Source organism: Apium graveolens, chromosome 6 (genome assembly GCF_009905375.1).
Source record: "Apium graveolens cultivar Ventura chromosome 6, ASM990537v1, whole genome shotgun sequence".
NCBI lineage: Eukaryota > Viridiplantae > Streptophyta > Magnoliopsida > Apiales > Apiaceae > Apium > Apium graveolens.
The window spans coordinates 59,957,764-59,978,451 of NC_133652.1; the positions used below are offsets into that span (position 1 = coordinate 59,957,764).

A 20,688-nucleotide genomic window follows, 5' to 3' on the forward strand; every position below is an offset into this window, starting at 1 on the left:
GGTGTTATTGAATTCGGTTTGGAAAGCTCGAGTAACCAATCTGAAGGTCTTGAAGAGCTCTACCAGATTCTGTAATCCATACACCTGCAGAAATCAAGGTTATTTTTCTAAAAATTTATTTATTTTCGAATTTATTTTATTAAAAATATGAATTTTTGTTCGGATGATTGTTTGTATGATTTGATGATTGCATGTTGTAGAGCTTGTTTTCCTGATGATTTTCATATGTCATACGTCTGATTTGGAGTTCAATAACATGTTCAAATTTGAGTTTGATTTTCGAATTTTAAAATTAGGGTTTATAACCCGTATGAATGTTTTTTTTTATCGTAGGTAACCCGCAGCCGCTACCCTTCGGGTGTGCACTGGGTAAACCCTACGGGTTCACGTAATAGCCTGCAAACCACGTGAACCAAGGTAAACCACATTTAAGCGACAGACTCTGGCTCAGGAGGCATAATCATAAATTCTCCTCCCGTGGGATTCGAACCTGTGACCAAGAGGTTAGTTTTCCTCTCTTTAACCAACTGAGCCAACCCTTACGGGCCCGTATGAATGTTCTTAATTGAAATTTGGGGGTTTCTTATTCTGTGATAGATTGATGTTGTGTTATAGTGAGTTATGTTCTCTGTGAAATTTGCAATCTAGTCGTATAAGTTTCATGAACCAACGAGGTCTGTAGAGAAGGGAGTTGTGTTTTGAAGTTTTCCGATGTTCGCCGGAAACTGGAAAATTTCACGGCCAAATTTCGGCCAACTCATGGATTGTTAGGTTGTTTTGATTGCATGGTTGTGTTCCTGGTAACCTGTAGATGTGATCTAGAGGTGTTGGTGGGGTGAGGACGCCGGGAACGTGTTCTCCGGCCATCCCCGACTTTTTCCGGCGACTGGACTGCAAAATTGCAGTTTGGTCCCTGCAGTTTTGAAAACGATGCAGTTTGGTCCCTGTAGTTTCCAGACTTTGCAAAAATTGGATTTCCGTTTTAAAAATGTTTAAAAATCATATTTCCTATTTATTTTTATTATAAAAATTCGTTTTTAATTTCTGAAAATTCTAAAAATTATTATTTTAATTCTGAAAATTATTTTTAATTCACAAATAAATCTAAATTAATTAGTTAATTAATTTCAGTTAATTTCTAATTGATTAATTGGTCAATTAATTCGAAAATTAATTGATTAATTAATTTAATTAATTATTAATTGATTTTAATTAATTATTTAATTAGATTTAATTATCTAAAAATGATTTAAAAATTCTGAAAAATAGTTTCGAGCTTTAAAATATTATTCTAAATTGTTTCCAAGGCTCGATAATTATTCTAAAATTATTTCGAAGCCAGAATTGGCCAACCGAACCCTGTTTATTAACCCGAAATTGATCCAACGACCCGTTTTAATTCCGAAAAATGTTTTAAAAATCATTTTAAATACCAGAAAGCCTATTTATGACCCGAAACTTCTTTATAAATAATATATCATTGATTACGTGATGTATTATGTGCTATATGTGACTTGTTAATTGACTATCGGTCTATATATTCGGTGTTTACTTGATTATTGCATAACTTTCAATCCGTTAATCGGATTTGGGTAAAACGAAGGGTAGATAGAAGTATGTGTTGAATAGAATTCCATGAGTAAATTATTGATAGATGCTTATGATATGTAAGCAGAAGAGGCAAGGCGTAGGAAAGGGAAACAGTTAGTTGAGGAGTAAGACGATTGTGATTGGAAGCTAGTGTAGTGTAGTAAGCTAATATCAGGCAAGTATTCCGAACTTTCTTGAAATATTGTAATACGTGATAGTCTGGTTGATATTGCAAGTGCTTTGAAGCACTGAACCTAAACTCTGATTCCAGTTATTGTTCTTGAGCCATAAACCTTATCCTATCTAGACCATTGATTGTTTTATACCTAAACACAAATCTCAAGTATACGATATTACTCCACAAATACATGTAAACAAAATCCCAAACACTGAACTGAATTACTTGTACATTCAATCGTTGTATTCTATGCTTTGAAAGCCCAAATCTTTGAAACCCTGAAATGTTGATTCCTTTGTTATCCAATTCTTTCATTACCCAGCATCCAAGCTTTTAAATTGCCTTATTGATACTTACAAGGATTGAAACCCTTTCATTGTTAAACATTTATTGTTGTTAATGATTTCGGTTATTGTTTATTATTGCATATTCTGTTATTATGTTAGAATTGGATTGTTTTTTTATAAAATTGTGGACCAGATTTGTGGTCAGACCATATAATGGTCAAGTTAGGCCAATGTGTGTCTTGGATCCAGTAGTTAGAGCAATGTTGTGTGCCTTGCTCGGGGTTAGTGCGTGACTGATCAGCAGCCTAACCTTGGTTTTTAAATTAAAAGTATAATATCCAATTCTAAATCATAATCCAATGTTTACTTGATATCATAATCATATTCACCTGATGATCATTATTCTCAGTTTTGTCATTGTGACTTGCTGAGCTAGTTAGCTCATTTGTGCGATGTTGTTTATATTCTTTTCAGTTAAAAAGGAACCAGTTGGTAGCGAGGATCCCCAGTCCAGCGCGAGAGCTAGGGGTTCAGGTTGAGAAAGCTGAGCTAGTAGGCTTCTTTTGGGATAATTTAAGTTTGTAAAAGTTTGTAATAATATTTAATACTCAGTTTGAGTTTGAAATAGTTGGGATTTGAACGGTTTGTAATATATTAGTGTGTTTGGCTTGTGTGCATACTTTAACCTGTTGCGGTCCGTGGTGGTTGGTAAGTAGGGTCACTGCATATATTATTATTATCTTTATTATTGTTATAAGCAGGTTATAATTAAGGTGTGTGTGTGGACCCCAAACTTCTGACCCGGGTTTGGAGGGCGCCACAGGTTTGGTATCAGAGCTACAGGTTATAAGTCACTGACACAAGCCTAGGTTGACGGGAATGGGTAGAGGGATAGGATTAGAAGTAAGGTATAGGATGATAGAACGTCGAGAGGTTGATTGTTATGGTATACCCGGTATTAGTATAGTTTGCGTCGTGGTACGAGATTCTTATATTACGATATGATTTCAGATAGCAGAGATGGCCGACTCTTTTATTCCCGTATCGGCTGATCACTCAGAGCCTTCAGTTGGAGCACCAGCATCGGATCCACGTCCTGTTATTCCACCAACATTGGCTATTCTACCTCCACCGGTGTTGCAGCCCGTACCATTGCAGGCCATTCCACCTCCAGGCATGAGGTCACCTGTTAGAGGACCCCCACCTGCTGATTCAGGCTTTACTAGTCATTCAGTCACTGGAGTACCTTTCCAGTTCTCTTCCTATCCTGTCCTATATCATCAGTTTGAGGCTTGCCTTATGGAGCAACGATTCCTACAGGGTCAGATCCAGGATTTATTGCATATCATGCATACCAGAGAGATGGGGAGTGGTGAGAGGCGACTTAGGGAGAGGCTCCAGGCGTTTCGTAGAGCAGCTGCTGTGAGGATTGCTGAGGCTACACATGAGGACATCACCCCTGATTTTCTAGTGGAGTGGGCTAAGTGGGTTCTAGAGGAGCTTGAGGAGATAGGAGGTCCATATTTACCATGAGCCAGAGATTCAGAGATGGAGATGCTGAGCAGTGTTGTTACGATTATGTAGTATGTGCAGTAGTGTGTAGTGTGTATCAATAGACTTTTGAGTTGTATTTATAGACTAGCGATGCTGACTAGTGAGTAGGTTGTTGTACCCTTTTTGCTTTTACTTTCGAAGCGTCTTTACGCTTGTACTACCTAAAACTTTTGATCTATATATATCAGTACCTTTTTTCCTTTCCAACACTGTCATTTACTTTATCGCACCTATTTTACTTTACCTTATTTATTGCACCAGTATACCCTGTGATACCATGTACCCTGTTTTCCATAACTGTTTATATTCTGTAAAGAAGCATGCAATTTACTTGGTTACAACTGTTTTCAAAAAGAGATATTCCTATTTTACAAAACTTTTCTTTTATACAAAGATTTGATTCAAAAGCTAAATAAATTGATTGATTCTTTACAGAAAATGCCCCCCAGAAGAAATACCCGCACCAACACCCAGAATGAAGAAACCAACAACAACAACAATAACAACCAAGATGATACAAACCAGAATATGAACCCAGGACCCATGAACCCAGGACCCATGGACCCAGCAATAGCCCAGATTCTTCAAATCTTGGCCCAACAAACAGTTCACCTGGCACAACAACAGCAGAGACAGACCAATCCCCAGGTAACTTTCAAAACTTTTCAGGCAGTAAACCCACCAGAATTCAAGGGTTCCTTAGAACCAATTGAAGCAAATGTGTGGTTAAAGGAAATAGAGAATGCATTTGCCTTGGTAAAAGTGAAAGAGGAGCAGAAGGTTGAATTTGCAAGTTACTATCTGAAGAATGAGGCCACCTATTGGTGGGAGATGGTGAAGACATTGGAAAGCACAGATGTTATTACTTGGGAAAGGTTTAAGGAATTGTTTTTAGAAAAGTATTTTCCTCAGTTTGTTCAGGATCAAATGGAGCTGAAGTTTTTAGAATTAAAGCAAGGGAACATGTCGGTAACAGATTATGAGGGGAAGTTTGAGGAATTGTCAAGGTATGTGTCGTCGTATGTTGATACTGATAGAAAGAAAGCTAAGAGATTCCAGCAAGGCTTGAAGCCATGGATCAGAGGGAAGGTAGCTATTTTTGAATTGGATACCTATGTCGGGGTTGTACAGAAAGCTATGATCGCAGAGACAGAGAGTGAGATATTCCAGAAAGATAAGGAAAGCAAGAAATGGAAAGTTGAGGGAAATGAGGGTCAGTCACAAACAGGGAAGTTTCTAAATTTTAAGAAGGGCAAGTTTCAGCCAGGGAGAAATTTTAATTTCAGGAGAGAAAATGCAGGAGACGGAGGCCAGGGCAATCGTCCAGCTAATGTGAATCAGCCAAATCAGTTGAGATTAACTTTTCCAGATTGTCAAGTATGTGGAAAGAAGCATGGAGGAGTTTGTAACAAGTTGAATGTGGTATGTTTTAAATGCAACCAGAAAGGGCACTACTCGAGGGAGTGCCAAAATCAGCCAGCAAGAGAGCCAGCAAATAAGGATCAGCCTATCTGGAATCCAGCAGTGAAGGTTCCAGTCATTGGATTTACATGCTTTAAATGTGGGAAGCCAGGACATATGGCCAGGGATTGCAAGACACCAGCCCCAGTCAGTAATGCATTGAGGATTATGGGATCTACCCCAACAGTGAATGAGACTCCGAGGGCTAGAGTTTTTGACATGTCGGTGAAGGATGCGATCCAGGATACGGATGTCGTGGCAGGTACGCTTAATGTAAATTCTTTATGTGCCAAAGTGTTAATAGATTCGGGAGCAACTCGATCGTTTGTTTCATAAGATTTTGTTAGTAAGTTAAATTGTCCAGTTGGGTATTTAAATGAAATAATGACTGTGGAATTAGCAAATCAAGAACGTGTAACTGTTAACCAAGTTTGTGGGAATTATGAGATTGAGATTTCTGGTAGTAAGTTTTGGGTAGATTTGATACCGTTTAAGTTAGGAGAATTTGACGTTATATTAGGGATGGATTGGTTATCTAAGTATGATGCTCAGATAGATTGTCGAAATAAGAAAGTAATGGTAAAAATGCCAGACGAAAGAATAGTAACGTTCAAGGGACAGAAGCAGGTAAAGAAGTTCTTAACGATGATTCAAGCCAAGAAGTTACTATGACAAGGATGTGAACATTTCGTAGCATATGTGATTGACAGAAGTCAGGAGCCAGCAAAACTTGAAAATATTCCAGTAGTGAATGAATTCCCAGACGTATTTCCCGACGAATTGCCAGGACTTCCTCCAGATAGAGAAATTGAATTTGCAATCGACTTAGCACCTGGAACCGAACCAGTATCCAAGGCCCCGTATAGAATGGCGCCCGTTGAGATGAAAGAGTTAGCAAAGCAATTACAAGAGCTGTTAGAGAAAGGAGTAATCAGACCCAGCGTATCCCCGTGGGGTGCACCGGTATTATTTGTCAAGAAGAAAGATGGAAGCATGAGACTGTGCTATGACTATAGGGAGCTCAACAAGTTGACAATCAAGAATAAGTATCCGTTACCCAGAATTGATGATTTGTTTGACCAATTGAAGGGAGCCAAATATTTCTCCAAGATCGATTTAAGATCGGGATATCATCAACTGAAGATCAAACCAGAAATATACCAAAGACAACTTTCAGAACAAGATATGGGCATTATGAATTTCTAGTAATGTCTTTTGGATTGACCAACGCCCTAGCAGCGTTTATGGACCTGATGAACAGAATTTTTAAGGAATATTTGGACAAGTTCGTTATAGTATTTATAGACGATATTTTGATCTATTCAAAGACGGAGGAGGATCATGCGAAACATTTAAGGACAACTTTGGAGATTTTAAGGAAAAAGAAGTTATATGCATTACAGGAAGTTCAGTTCTTAGGACACATAGTCAGTAATGAAGGGATCAAAGTGGACCCGGCAAAGATCGAGGCAATTACGAATTGGGAAAGACCGAGAACACCCACTGAGGTAAGAAGTTTCTTGGGATTGGCAGGATATTATCGACGATTCGTTCAGAATTTCTCAAGAATTACAACACCATTAACAAAGCTTACACAAAAGAATGAAAAGTTTATATGGAATGACAAGTGCGAAGAAAGTTTTCAGGAATTGAAGCGGAGATTAATCACAACACCTGTTTTGTCACTTCCAGACGATCAAGGGAATTTCATAATTTATAGTGATGCTTCTTACAAAGGATTAGGATGTGTTCTTATGCAGCACGACAAGGTGATTGCGTATGTGTCAAGATAATTGAAACCACACGAACAGAAGTACCCTACTCATGATTTGGAGTTAGCAGCTATAGTTTTCGCTTTGAAGATTTGGAGACATTATTTGTATGGAGAAAAGTGTGAGATTTTCACGGATCACAAAAGTTTAAAATATATATTTACCCAGAAGGAACTTAATATGAGACAAAGGAGATGATTAGAATTGATCAAGGATTATGATTGCTCGATTAGTTATCATCCCGGTAAGGCGAACGTTGTAGCAGATGCGTTAAGTCAGAAGGAAAGGTTAAATGTGTTATCCGTACCTGAAGAGATATATAAAGAATTTCAAAAATTGGAATTGGAGATTAGAATTTACAAGCCTGAGGAAGCAAAAGTGTACAGTATGATTTTCCAACCGGAGTTATTGGAGAAAATAAAGAAATGCCAGAAAGAGGTAATGGATCAAGATATAAATAGTTTGGTAGGTGAGGAATTATGCACGCAACAAGATGATCAAGGTATTCTTAGGTTTTCTTCAAGAATTTGGATCCCACCAGTAACGGAGCTGAAAAATGAAATTTTACAAGAGGCACATAGTTCAAGATATTTCATCCATCCGGGGAGTACCAAAATGTACAGAGATTTAAAGAAGAATTATTGGTGGCCAGATATGAAGAGGAAAATTGCGGAATGGGTTAGCAAATGCTATACCTGTCAGAGAGTTAAAGCAGAGCATCAGAGACCAAGCGGATTGCTACAGCCATTGGAGATTCCAGAGTGGAAGTGGGAACATATTACCATGGATTTCATAGTTGGATTACCAAGGACAAGGGCTAATCATGATGCCATTTGGGTTATAGTAGATAGACTTACCAAGTCAGCTCATTTTCTGCCTATAAATGAAAGATTTTCGCTCGACAAGTTAGTTCATATGTACTTGAAAGAGATCGTAGTTCGTCATGGAGTTCCAGTGTCTATCGTATCTGATAGAGATCCAAGGTTTAATTCAAGATTCTGGAAGAGTTTTCAAGAATGTTTGGGAACAAGATTGAATATGAGTACGGCCTATCACTCCCAAACGGATGGCCAAAGTGAAAGAACGATCCAGACAATCGAGGACATGCTACGTGTTTGTGCTATTGATTTCAAAGGAAGTTGGGACGAGCATTTACCCCTGATAGAGTTTGCTTATAACAACAGTTATCACGCCAGCATTGGGATGCCACCTTATGAAGCCCTTTATGGATGCAAATGTAGATCTCCAGTATATTGGGACGAAGTAGGAGAACGCAAAATACTCGGACCCGAATTGGTGCAGCAGACAAAGGAAGTTGTTGAAATTATCCAGAAAAGATTAATAGCCGCACAAGATCGTCAAAGGAAATATGCAGACTAGTCAAGAAAATACATGGAATTTGAAGAAGGAAGCTTGGTATTATTGAAAGTATCACCGTGGAAAGGACTAACGAGGTTTGGGAAGAAAGGGAAGCTAAACCCAAGATATGTCGGACCTTTTGAAATCCTAAAGCGTATTGGCAAAGTAGCTTACGAGTTGGCGTTACCTCCGCACATGGAGCACATTCACAATGTTTTTCACATATCAATGCTTAAGAAATATAATCCAGACTTCAGGCATGTAATAGAATATGAGCTAATAGAACTTCAAGCAGATTTATCATATATAGAGAGCCCGGTAGAAGTTCTAGAGGAAAGAGAGAAAGTATTGAGAAATAAAGTGGTAAAATTAGTAAGAGTATTGTGGAGAAACCCAAAGGTTGAAGAGTCAACCTGGGAGTTAGAAAGTGATATGAGAGAAAAGTACCCTCATTTGTTTTCTTAGGAGATTCTGAGGACAGAATCCTTTTAAGCGAGGAAGGATGTAATATCCGAGATATATCGTGTAATTATTTTTGCTATTATATAATTATTATGTGTGTTCAGTATCTATTCTGTGAGCTAATTGTTAAGTGTTATCTGTACTTGAATATTAAACTATCACAATTATCGATAAACGGGAGCTTTTTATTAAACTATCACAATTATCACTTCGTAATACGTGTAACCAGGCGCTGAGACCAAGACCGCAGTACAAATTGTACTGATTTGGATAATTATCCCGAAAACCGAAAATCGAAAACCCTAATTTCCTAAAACTGTTTTAAGAATCAAACAAGCATTTGGAGGTGTTATTGAATTCGGTTTGGAAAGCTCGAGTAACCAATCTGAAGGTCTTGAAGAGCTCTACCAGATTCTGTAATCCATACACCTGCAGAAATCAAGGTTATTATTCTAAAAATTTATTTATTTTCGAATTTATTTTATTAAAAATATGAATTTTTGTTCAGATGATTGTTTGTATGATTTGATGATTGCATGTTGTAGAGCTTGTTTTCCTGATGATTTTCATATGTCATACGTCTGATTTGGATTTCAATAACATGTTCAAATTTGAGTTTGATTTTCGAATTTTAAAATTAGGGTTTATAACCCGTATGAATGTTCTTAATTGAAATTTGGGGGTTTCTTATTCTGTGATAGATTGATGTTGTGTTATAGTGGGTTGTGTTCTCTGTGAAATTTGCAATCTAATCATATAAGTTTCATGAAATAACGAGGTCTGTAAAGAAGGGAGTTGTGTTTTGAAGTTTTCCGATGTTCGCCGGAAATTGGAAAATTTCACGGCCAAATTCCGGCCAACTCAGGGATTGTTAGGTTGTTTTGATTGCATGGTTGTGTTCCTGGTAACCTGTAGATGTGATCTGGAGGTGTTGGTGGGGTGGGGACGTCGGGAACGTGTTCTCCGGCCATCCCCGACTTTTTCCGGTGGCTGGACTGCAAAATTGCAGTTTGGTCCCTGCAGTTTTGAAAACGATGCAGTTTGGTCCCTGTAGTTTCCAGACTTTGCAAAAATTGGATTTCCGTTTTAAAAATGTTTAAAAATCATATTTCCTATTTATTTTTATTATAAAAATTCGTTTTTAATTTCTGAAAATTCTAAAAATATTATTTTAATTCTGAAAATTATTTTTAATTCACAAATAAATCTAAATTAATTAGTTAATTAATTTCAGTTAATTTCTAATTGATTAATTGGTCAATTAATTCAAAAATTAATTGATTAATTAATTTAATTAATTATTAATTGATTTTAATTAATTATTTAATTAGATTTAATTATTTAAAAATGATTTAAAAATTCTGAAAAATAGTTTCGAGCTTTAAAATATTATTCTAAATTGTTTCCAAGGCTCGATAATTATTCTAAAATTATTTCGGAGCCAGAATTGACCAACCGAACCCTGTTTATTAACCCGAAATTGATCCAACGACCCGTTTTAATTCCGAAAAATGTTTTAAAAATCATTTTAAATACCAGAAAGCCTATTTATGACCCGAGACTTCTTTATAAATAATATATCATTGATTACGTGATGTATTATGTGCTATATGTGACTTGTTAATTGACTATCGGTCTATATATTCGTTGTTTACTTGATTATTGCATAACTTTCAATCCGTTAATCGAATTTGGGTAAAACGAAGGGTAGATAGAGGTATGTGTTGAATAGAATTCCATGAGTAAATTATTGATAGATGCTTATGATATGTAAGCAGAAGAGGCAAGGCGTAGGAAAGGGAAACAGTTAGTTGAGGAGTAAGACGATTGTGATTGGAAGCGAGTGCAGTGTAGTAAGCTAATATCAGGCAAGTATTCCGAACTTTCTTGAAATATTGTAATACGTGATAGTCTGGTTGATATTGCAAGTGCTTTGAAGCACTGAAACCTAAACTCTGATTCCAGTTATTGTTCTTGAGCCATAAACCTTATTCTTTTTAGACCATTAATTGTTGTATATCTAAACACAAATCTCAAGTATACGATATTACTCCACAAATACATGTAAACAAAATCCCAAACACTGAACTGAATTACTTGTACATTCAATCGTTGTATTCTATGCTTTGAAAGCCCAAATCTTTGAAACCCTGAAATGTTGATTCCTTTGTTATCCAATTCTTTCATTACCCAGCATCCAAGCTTTTAAATTGCCTTATTGATACTTACAAGAATTGAAATCCTTTCATTGTTAAACATTTATTGTTGTTAATGATTTCGGTTATTGTTTATTATTGCATATTCTGTTATTATGTTAGAATTGGATTATTTTTTTATAAAATTGTGGACCAGATTCGTGGTTAGACCATATAATGGTCAAGTTAGGCCAATGTGTGCCTTGGATCCAGTAGTTAGAGCAATGTTGTGTGCCTTGCTCGGGGTTAGTGCGTGACTGATCAGCAGCCTAACCTTGGTTTTTAAATTAAAAGTATAATATCCAATTCTAAATCATAATCCAATGTTCACTTGATATCATAATCATATTCACCTGATGATCATTATTCTCAGTTTTGTCATTGTGACTTGCTGAACTAGTTAGCTCATTCGTGCGATGTTGTTTATATTCTTTCCAGTTAAAAAGGAACCAGTTGGTAGCGAGGATCCCCAGTCCAGCGCGAGAGCTAGGGGTTCAGGTTAAGAAAGCTGAGCTAGTAGGCTTCTTTTGGGATAATTTAAGTTTGTAAAAGTTTGTAATAATGTTTAATACTCAGTTTGAGTTTGAAATAGTTGGGATTTGAACGGTTTGTAATATATTAGTGTGTTTGGCTTGTGTGCATACTTTAACCTGTTGCGGTCCGTGGTGGTTGGTAAGTAGGGTCACTGCATATATTATTATTATCTTTATTATTGTTATAAGCAGGTTATAATTAAGGTGTGTGTGTGGACCCCAAACTTCTGACCCGGGTTTGGAGGGTGCCACATTATCATCCTCAGACAAGTGGCCAAGTTGAGGTTTCAAATCGTCAAATCAAAAGCATCCTAGAGAAGGTGGTGTCCAAGTCTCGAAAAGATTGGTACTTGAAGTTAGATGATGCATTATGGGCTTATCGAACAGCTTATAAGACCCCTATTGGCACTACCCCCTACCGGTTGATCTATGGTAAGGCATGTCACTTGCCGGTTGAGCTTGAACATCGTGCTTTTTGGGCTATCAAAGAGCTCAACATGGATTTAAAGGCCGCAGGTGAAGCAAGACTTCTTCAACTGAATGAACTAGATGAGCTTCGTTTTGATGCTTATGATAATTCTCGGATTTACAAGGAGAGAACGAAGAAGATGCACGACAAAGCAATATTACATAGAGATTTTCAAGTTGGCGATAAGGTCTTATTATTTAATTTTAGACTTCGGCTTTTTCCGGGAAAGCTCAAATCTATATGGTCCGGACCATTCACTGTGACTGGAGTAAAATTTCATGGTGCTATTGAAATTATGGGGAAAGATGGAACAAGATTTAAGGTCAACGGTTAACGCCTTAAATTGTATGTGGATGGAGCATTTGTTGGAAAAATGGAGACGATTCGTCTCAATGATCCTATCGCGAGTGTCTAAATCGAGGTTAGAAGTCAAGCTAATGACTTTAAACAAGCGCTTTTTGGGAGGCAACCCAAAATTTTGTATAAGTTATTATTATTATTTTTTTCTCTCTCTCTTTCTTTTTTTTCTTTTTTTTTAGGTAGAATTTTTTTTGTATATTTTATCTTCTTTTTACTCCCTCAAGGTACCTTGATGATTTTTGTGTGAAGTGTTTCAGGAAGGAACGAATTTTTGCTTGAATTTGGAGGTGATTTATTTTCAAAAATAAAATTTAAAATTCAGAAAGTGTTGAAAATTATCTTCGAGTGGTACAATTTTGCTACCTGTGGTGCATTAAAACACCCCGTGTGGGAGGATGCTCTCTGGAAACAAAAAAAAACGTCTGGCGGTCGGGCAATGTCTACCTGCGGGTAGTTCACTTCTCTGGAAAATACACATAAAAAAAGCAGGACACAAAAACAAGGTGTGCGGTGTGTATTACCTCCTCACGGTCACACCACCTCTCTGCCAAAACCAGGAGTGAGTATTTCATGTGCGCACGGCTTTTGAAAAAAAAAAAAAAGGGCCCGCGGTGTTCACTCCCCACGGTCACCTCACCTCTCTGGAAACCAGCATGACATGATACTAACATGTAAACCCCCGCATATGTACACCTTTTCCCTATATATGTTTATTATTGTATATTATTTAGTTCACCTATTCTAGATATTTATGTAAATATTTTTAATTCTTATTTTTATATCACTATTATTGTAAATATTTTATATATTTTTATTAATTTTTATTTTTACATTACTATTATATAAATATTTGTATATATATTAATATTTTTTTATATATATAGTTTTTTTTAGAAATTTTAATTATTATCATATTAGTATTATCTTTATTAATATTATAATTCAATGTATCTAGTAATCATTTATAAAATATTACTTTCTATAATTATGTTCATACTTCTCTAAAAAAAATATGTTCCTATTTTTTTTAATATAATATAATATGGAATTATATATATATATATATGTAAATATTTGTATTTTATTAATTAGATAGCCAAAATCTAATTATCAGTGTATCATGTACATGCGGGTAACCTATAAACCTACTAATTGGCCGCGGCTCTCGTCTGCATCATCAACATTCTATCCCAGCTAGAACAGATTACGGGTCCTGATCCTCCTTGTATTCAGCTTTTGTGGCCGCGCAACATCATCCCTTAATCCCTTCATCCTGTTGGTCACGCCTGCGCCTCCATCTCAGACAGTACATACGCACCCTCCGTGTTCTCCTGCATCCTGATTTTTGTCGGAGTTTGATCTTATCTGGCCTTCGCTTTTGTTAGTTTATCGGTAATTATAAGCACGACCATACCAGAATCGGTGCCTTACACTGCTGTTGTGAATTCCCTAGCAGCATCTTGTTCTGTTATAACATGGTTCGTCCTAGATCTTCCTCTAAGTCTCCTCTCAAGAAGAAACAAAAGAAAATTTCTGAAGACACGGAAGTTTTTCAAAAGTATCCGGTTGTCAAGACTATTGGGGACACACAACCAGCTCGTTATACTGTTCTATGTGAACGCCCAGTGCTTCCCAATCGGTATGTATGTCCTCGCACAACTATTGAGTTGTGTATTGATACCGAATTTGAAAATAAACTGGTTAAGGTTGGATGGAGTAATCTTTATTCGATGAATGAGCCCTCTTATGCTCCTCTTACCTATGAGTTCCTCAGTTCTTTCACGGTCACTAGCGATGGTTTGTTATCTTTTCGGATTGCAAATAAATATCACGAGATTACAAAAGCTCGGTTGGCCGACATGTTTGATTGGCAGTTAGTAGAGCAACAACCACTTCCTGAAAATTATGAAACTCCCTTTTGGCTCAAAATTACAGGATTGCCAAGCACTCAAAGATATATTGCTCAGACTGCCTTGGCTTCAGATATCATCAGCCCATGCTATCGTTATTTTGTTCGAATTTTATCATTTACCCTATATGGTCGTGCAGAGAGCAACAATAAAATTCAAACTGGGGAGCTTGCTTTGTTGTACTATTTTGATGCGGAGCTTCCGGTAGACTGGACAAGTTTGTTGATAGAAAGGTTCTTGTATCAAGCTGAGCGGCATACTGGTGCTCTGGTCATTGGGGGATTTGTCACTCGTATTGCTGAGCTACTAAATGTTTTTGGTCGTTACACGACTAATTTGAAGGCAGCAACAGGGTGGTCTACACAAATTAATCTTAAGTACATCACTGGTATGCATATGATGCGTCGACATGGTAAGAAAGGGTTGTCTCTAGCACCTCACAAACGCGACGGAGTACAACCAGAGGTGACTACAGAGCCAGTGATATCTCTCGAGCAACAAGTTGCTGAGCTAAGGGCAAACCAGATGTAAATCATACAAAATCAAGAGAGGATGGGGAAACAATTGGATGACATCTCTGCTTCTATTCAGAGATATTTCTCGCATCCTACACCTTAATCCTAGGGGAGTTTTCTTTCTTTTTAGTGTAGATTTTTATTTTGTTCTTTTTGTATTTTGTTAGTTAGTTCATTGGGGACAATGAACCACTTAAGTGTGGGGATGCGATCCTAGTGTTAAAAATCCAAAAAAAAAAAAAATTAAAAAATTAGAAAATCTTGTATATTGCCATGTCCCGTAGTGTGTTAACAAGGATAATTACACATCATGTGAGCTTCTTTTGCATAATTAGTTGATATGTCATGTCTATAGAAAATCATTTGTTGCATGATGATTCCTAGTATGTGCTTGCGAAAATTATAAAATTTGAGATGCATCTTTGTCAATTTTAGTAAGTACTGAAACATACTTTCACCTTGTGAGATCTTGAGCCTAATCTGTGATTGATACTTTCTATATCAATCGAATTTTTATTGTTGTGTGTTGTTCATCATTGATTATGTGCTCTAGAACTTGTTTTGAACCTTGTTGAGACTACATGATATGTGTATGCATGAAAATGATAAAGGCGCTAGGATAAACCTCATTTACCTAAACAGTACCCATAAATTATATCCCTAGTGAACCCCTTTGAGCTTTATATCCGTTCTTTTGATATGTCACCACTCTAAATGCTTGGACCTATTTTTTTATCCTTGTCTTGATTTACTAGTAGAGCAATTTGATTTATTTGAGGGTTGGTGAAAGCATAGTGTGGGGATTCTTTGTTATGGTGTGCTAGTTTGGTGGGAATTGGAATGGCTGGCTAGCTACTTCCTCTTTAATAAGATTGAAGAAAGAAAAAAAAGGGAAAAAAGAAGAAAAGTTAAGTACTCCTTTGAGACCATTGGGTGGCAAGTGTAATATCATATGAAAGGGACGATCCATGTACATGTGCTGGTATTAAGTGCATTGTACTAGAAATTAAGGAGGATTAACCTAATAACCCTTTTTTTTCTTGGTGACTTTTCACTGTCCTTGGTTACTGGAGAATTACTTAACTTTGAAAAAAAAAGAAAAAAAAAAAGAGTTTGTGTTCATTGGTTTGTGCAATATGAAGTGGGAAACTACATGGTTATATGTGCTTGGACTTAATGCTTGTAAGAGTTCGTTCAGCCTTTGCATGATTTGATTTCATATTGAGTGCTTAATTAAAAATGATCATTATGCTCTATTAGTTTGTCAAGTTAGCCACTTGTGAGCCTTTTTCTTGATATCCTGCCCTTCGCCTTAGCCACATTACAACATTCGATAAAGACCTTTTAATTTGTGTATGCATATATTCAAAGTAGTGGAGATTTGGTAGACAACCAAGCTTATGGTACCACGTAACTTCATTGATTGAACTTGAGTGAATACACTTAGCCTATACACTTGTGTGATTTGAGAGTTGTGTGAGTTTTTCTATCCATAGCATGTTACTTACCAAAGGCGACATTGATGATTGTTTCATGTTATTTTTTGTCTATTTAGACAATGTGTGTGTACTTGAATTATTGTGTACAAATGATGTGCGAATTAGAAAGACTGTCAAAATTGTGTAATTGTAGTTTACATGTGTGAAATGCTATGAGATGTTGCATGCTTGAGACTTGGCAGAAAAGGAAAAAAAATGAATTTTGTAGGTAAATTCACTATAAACCTTCACGAGACAACACTCGTCCTACTAGGGCTGCTTAGGGGTTTAAAGGCTTGTTGCATATGCTCAATGCAATCGTGTCATCTACGAAAATGATGTTAGTTAGATAGGACTTAGTTTTTTTTTGTTTATTTGCCCGAGGACGTGCAAATGCTTAGTGTGGGGATGTTTGATAAAATATATTTTTATGTATATTTTAGATGATTTTATTCCCATATTAATTATATTTTGCATTGATTTGGATATTTATTTAATAGATTTTAATGATTTATTGTAGGAAATAAAGAATCCTTGACTTGGAAGGATTTGGAGCGAAAAGACCTATTTTGGAGTGAAAATAGAAGAAAATTCGTATTATTTGGCTATACGGCCTGCAAATACTGTTTGGGCCATATCTAGAGATCCAGAAATCCGTTTTTGATCATCTTACAGTCCACGCGAAGCTTGCAAGATTTCCTTTAATTCAGAGATGGGCCCAAAAGCAAAGTCCAACTGGAAGAGCCCGAAAACTGGGGAGCAAAAACAGCTGCGAATTTTACATTAAATTCCAACTCTATTATGGAATTCTATTTGGTATTATTATTAGAACATTAAAAATACTTTTAATATTAGAAATAGGATCAGATATTATTATTGGAGGATACTTTTAGTTTTGTTAGGAGTTTTTATCATTAGTTACAAGAAGACATACGGACGTTTACAAAAAAACTAGGGTTTATGTCTTTCATCTTCTTCATTGGATTCTTTGTTTAAGCTTGGATCTCAATTTCTTCATTAATATAAAAGTTTAAGGTATTCTTAATCTCTTCTTATTTATTAGCATATATTTTCTATGACTTTATTTATTGTTCTTGTTGTTTTTATTGCTAATATGAGTGAGTAGTTTTATCCTAGGGTTTAAGGGAAGCCATGTTTGCACCATGACAATTCTCTGATTTGTTAGTAGTTTAATGGGTAAAGAGTGATTCTAATTGATATGTTTTATTATTTAATCTATGTAATTGGCCAATATCGTGGATTAATTGTATGCAAATAGGGGTAATAGATCGAGAGATTTTACTCGCTAGAGGCATACATACGATTAGAAGATTTGAGGATTAGTGCGAGAGCATAATTGGATTTCTGAAAGTGTTAATGCTTGAGAGAGATTAACCATTAATTTAATTACTCGACCCAATAAATTGTTATATTTCAGTGAATGTTTTGGTGTAAGCATGGTGAACCTATATTGCCCTAGACTTTAGTTATTTGATTTTAACCACACAAAATTTGCATTATTTAGTTAGCTAAAAATTCACAACACTCGATTTAATCCAGAAACAATTTGTAGTAGTTGAATTAAAATCCTTGAAACAGTCTCTTTGTGGATACGACCCGTACTTGCCTATATCTGCTAACAACAGACACCGTGCACTTGCGGTATTACAATTTTACACATCAAGAACCAAATATAATATCATCTACATAGATTTGAACAAGTATTGTAGAGCCATTAACATTTCTAAAGAAAAGAGTTTTGTCAACAGTACCTCTTGTGAAGTAATTATCTAGAAATTTTTTTGACAAAGTCTCATACCAGGCTCTAGGTGCTTGCTTTAGTCCATAGAGTGCTTTCAACAGATAATACACATAGTCTGGAAAATTTGGATCTTCAAATCCCGGAGGTTGGCTTACATAAACTTCTTCCTCCAATTCTCCATTCAGAAATGCACTCTTGACATCCATTTGATAGACTTTGAAATTGGCATGGGTTGTATAAGCTAGAAAGATTCTGATGGCTTCAAGTCTTGCAACTGGAGCAAATGTCTCATCAAAATCTATTCCCTCTTGTTGAGAATAGCCCTTGGCAACCAATCTAGCTTTATTCCTTATTACAATGCCATTTTCATCCATCTTGTTTCTGAATACCCATTTTGTGTCAATAGAGCTCTTGTTCTTTGGCTTGGGTACCAGCTTCCATACCTTGTTCCTCTCAAATTGGTTTAGCTCCTCTTGTATTGCTAGAATCCAATCTGGATCCAATAGAGCTTCTTCCACTCTCTTAGGTTCCTCCTACGATAGAAAACTACTGTATAGACATTCATCTTGAGTAGCCCTTCTAGTCTGCACCTTAGATGTTGCATCACCAATGATCAATTCGAAAGGATGATTCTTGGTCCATTTTCTTTGAGGTGGTAGATTAGCTCTAGATGAGGTTGCCTCAGTATTGTCATGATGTGAGATAGAGTGTTGATTGGTTGAAACTCCCCCTGAGTTACTGATCCTTTGAAAGGAACTAGGAGTTCTATCAACTGATGAAGTACATTGATTATCCGTTGATAGACTATGATCAACGGATGCTTCATTATGTACTTCAACGGATGATGCACTTTGTCTTTCAATGGATGCTGAATTAAGACTTTCAACTGATGCAGCATTTTGTGCATTATCCAAAGGCAGATTTTGAATCCTTTTCGAGGTGCCTTCTCCACCATTCTCATCTTCACTATCATCACAATATATCTCAATGTTGTCAAATTTGAGTCCTTCATGATGTCCCTCATCTGTTAGTCCATCAATCTTTTTATCATCAAACACAACATGCACAGATTCCATAACAATATTGGTTCTTAGATTGTAGACCCTATAAGTTTTTCCAGCAGAATAACCAACAAATATCCCTTCATCAGCCTTTGCATCAAACTTCCCTTTGTGATCGGGTTGATTCCTTAGAATGTAGCATTTGCAACCAAAGACATGAAGAAAGTTTAAGGTTGGTTTTCTTCTCTTGAATAATTGATAGGGAGTCATGCCTTTTGCCGGATTAATTAGATAAATATTCTGAGTGTAACATGCACAGTTAACAGCCTCAGCCCAAAAATATGTTGGGAGTTTTGACTCTTCAAGCATTGTTCTTGCAACTTCAATGAGTGATCTGTTCTTCCTTTCCACCACACCATTCTGTTGTGGAGTCCTTGGAGCTGAGAACTCATGCATGATCCCATTTTCTTCACAGAATAACCTCATGGTAGAATTCCTGAACTCAGTTCCATTGTCACTCCTGATATTCCTTACTTTGAAATCTGGATGATTGTTGACTTGCTTAATGTGATTGATAATGATTTCACTAGCTTCATCCCTTGATCCAAGAAAGTAGATCTATGAAAACTTTGAGAAATCATCTACAATCACTAGGCAATATCTTTTCCTTGAAATTGATAATACATTGACTGGTCCAAAAAGATCCATGTGTAGCAGTTGTAATGGTTCATCAATTGCTGATTCAAGCTTCTTACTGAATGATGTTCTCTTTTGCTTTCCTTTCTGACAAGCATCACACAGTCCATCCCTTGAGAATTCCACTAGAGGCATTCCTCTAACTAAGTCCTTTTTGACTAGATCATTCATTGTCTTGAAATTCAAATGGGACAGCTTCCTGTGCCATAGCCAACTTTCATCTGGACTTGCTTTGCTGAAAAGACAAGTAATTGATTCTGCATCTGTAGAGTTGAAGTCAGCCAAGTACACATTCCCTTTTCTAACTCCAGTTAGAACCCCTTTGTTGTCCTTCTTACTTGTGACAACACAGGCTTCAGAATTGAAGGAAACAATATTCCCTCTGTCACATAGTTGACTGATGCTCAATAGATTATGTTTGAGACCATCAACTAATGCAACTTCATCAATAATGACATTTTCTTTTGAAATCAAGCCATATCCCATAGTGAACCCTTTGTTGTCATCTCCAAAGGTTATGCTAGGGCCAACTCTCTCCTTGAATTCTGTGAGCAAGGTGGAATCTCCTGTCATATGCCTTGAACAACCACTGTCCAAGTACCATAGATTCATTCTTTTTCCCTGCACACAACAAAACCAAATCAAGCTGATTTTGATACCCAAGTTACCTTGGGTCCAGCCTTGTTAGTCTTTTTCCTAGACTTCATACTTCCTGCATCTGTTGACTTAGGTAACTTTGGGTCAACCTTGGTCTGGAATTTAGTTGGTTGAAGTGTAGGGTTAATCACAGAATCATTTAGCACATTTGGTTGAATTTGATAAGGCATAGATTGTGCAAACATATTATTCCACATAGGCATGTTGTATGGCATTTGAGGCATACTGAATGCAGCAAAATAAGGGTTATTAACATATGGCATGTTTGTAAAATGTGCATGAGGATTCTGTTGAGACATAACAGGCATAGCATGCAGAGGTGACATAGACATGTTAGGCATGGAAGGAGTTAAAGGCATGGGAGCATTCTTAACAGACTTGCAGTTAGCAGATAGATGATTAACACTTTTACAATGCACACAACTTTTTCTAGGAGCATACTTATCAGG

The 20,688-nt window shown here is 36.5% G+C and overlaps 1 protein-coding gene across 1 annotated transcript; it reads left to right on the top strand.

Moving 5' to 3' along the window:
• The first annotated feature begins 11,888 nt into the window (after positions 1-11,888).
• Positions 11,889-12,194, top strand: LOC141665147 (uncharacterized). The gene has a single exon (XM_074471130.1). It carries the CDS (start codon positions 11,889-11,891, stop codon positions 12,192-12,194), a length of 306 nt encoding a protein of 101 aa, XP_074327231.1.
• Positions 12,195-20,688: the final 8,494 nt, after the last annotated feature.

Excerpts from the sequence above, each read along its gene's own strand:
- LOC141665147 (XM_074471130.1), top strand. The coding sequence starts at position 11,889 with ATGGATTTAAAGGCCGCAGGTGAAGCAAGACTTCTTCAACTGAATGAA.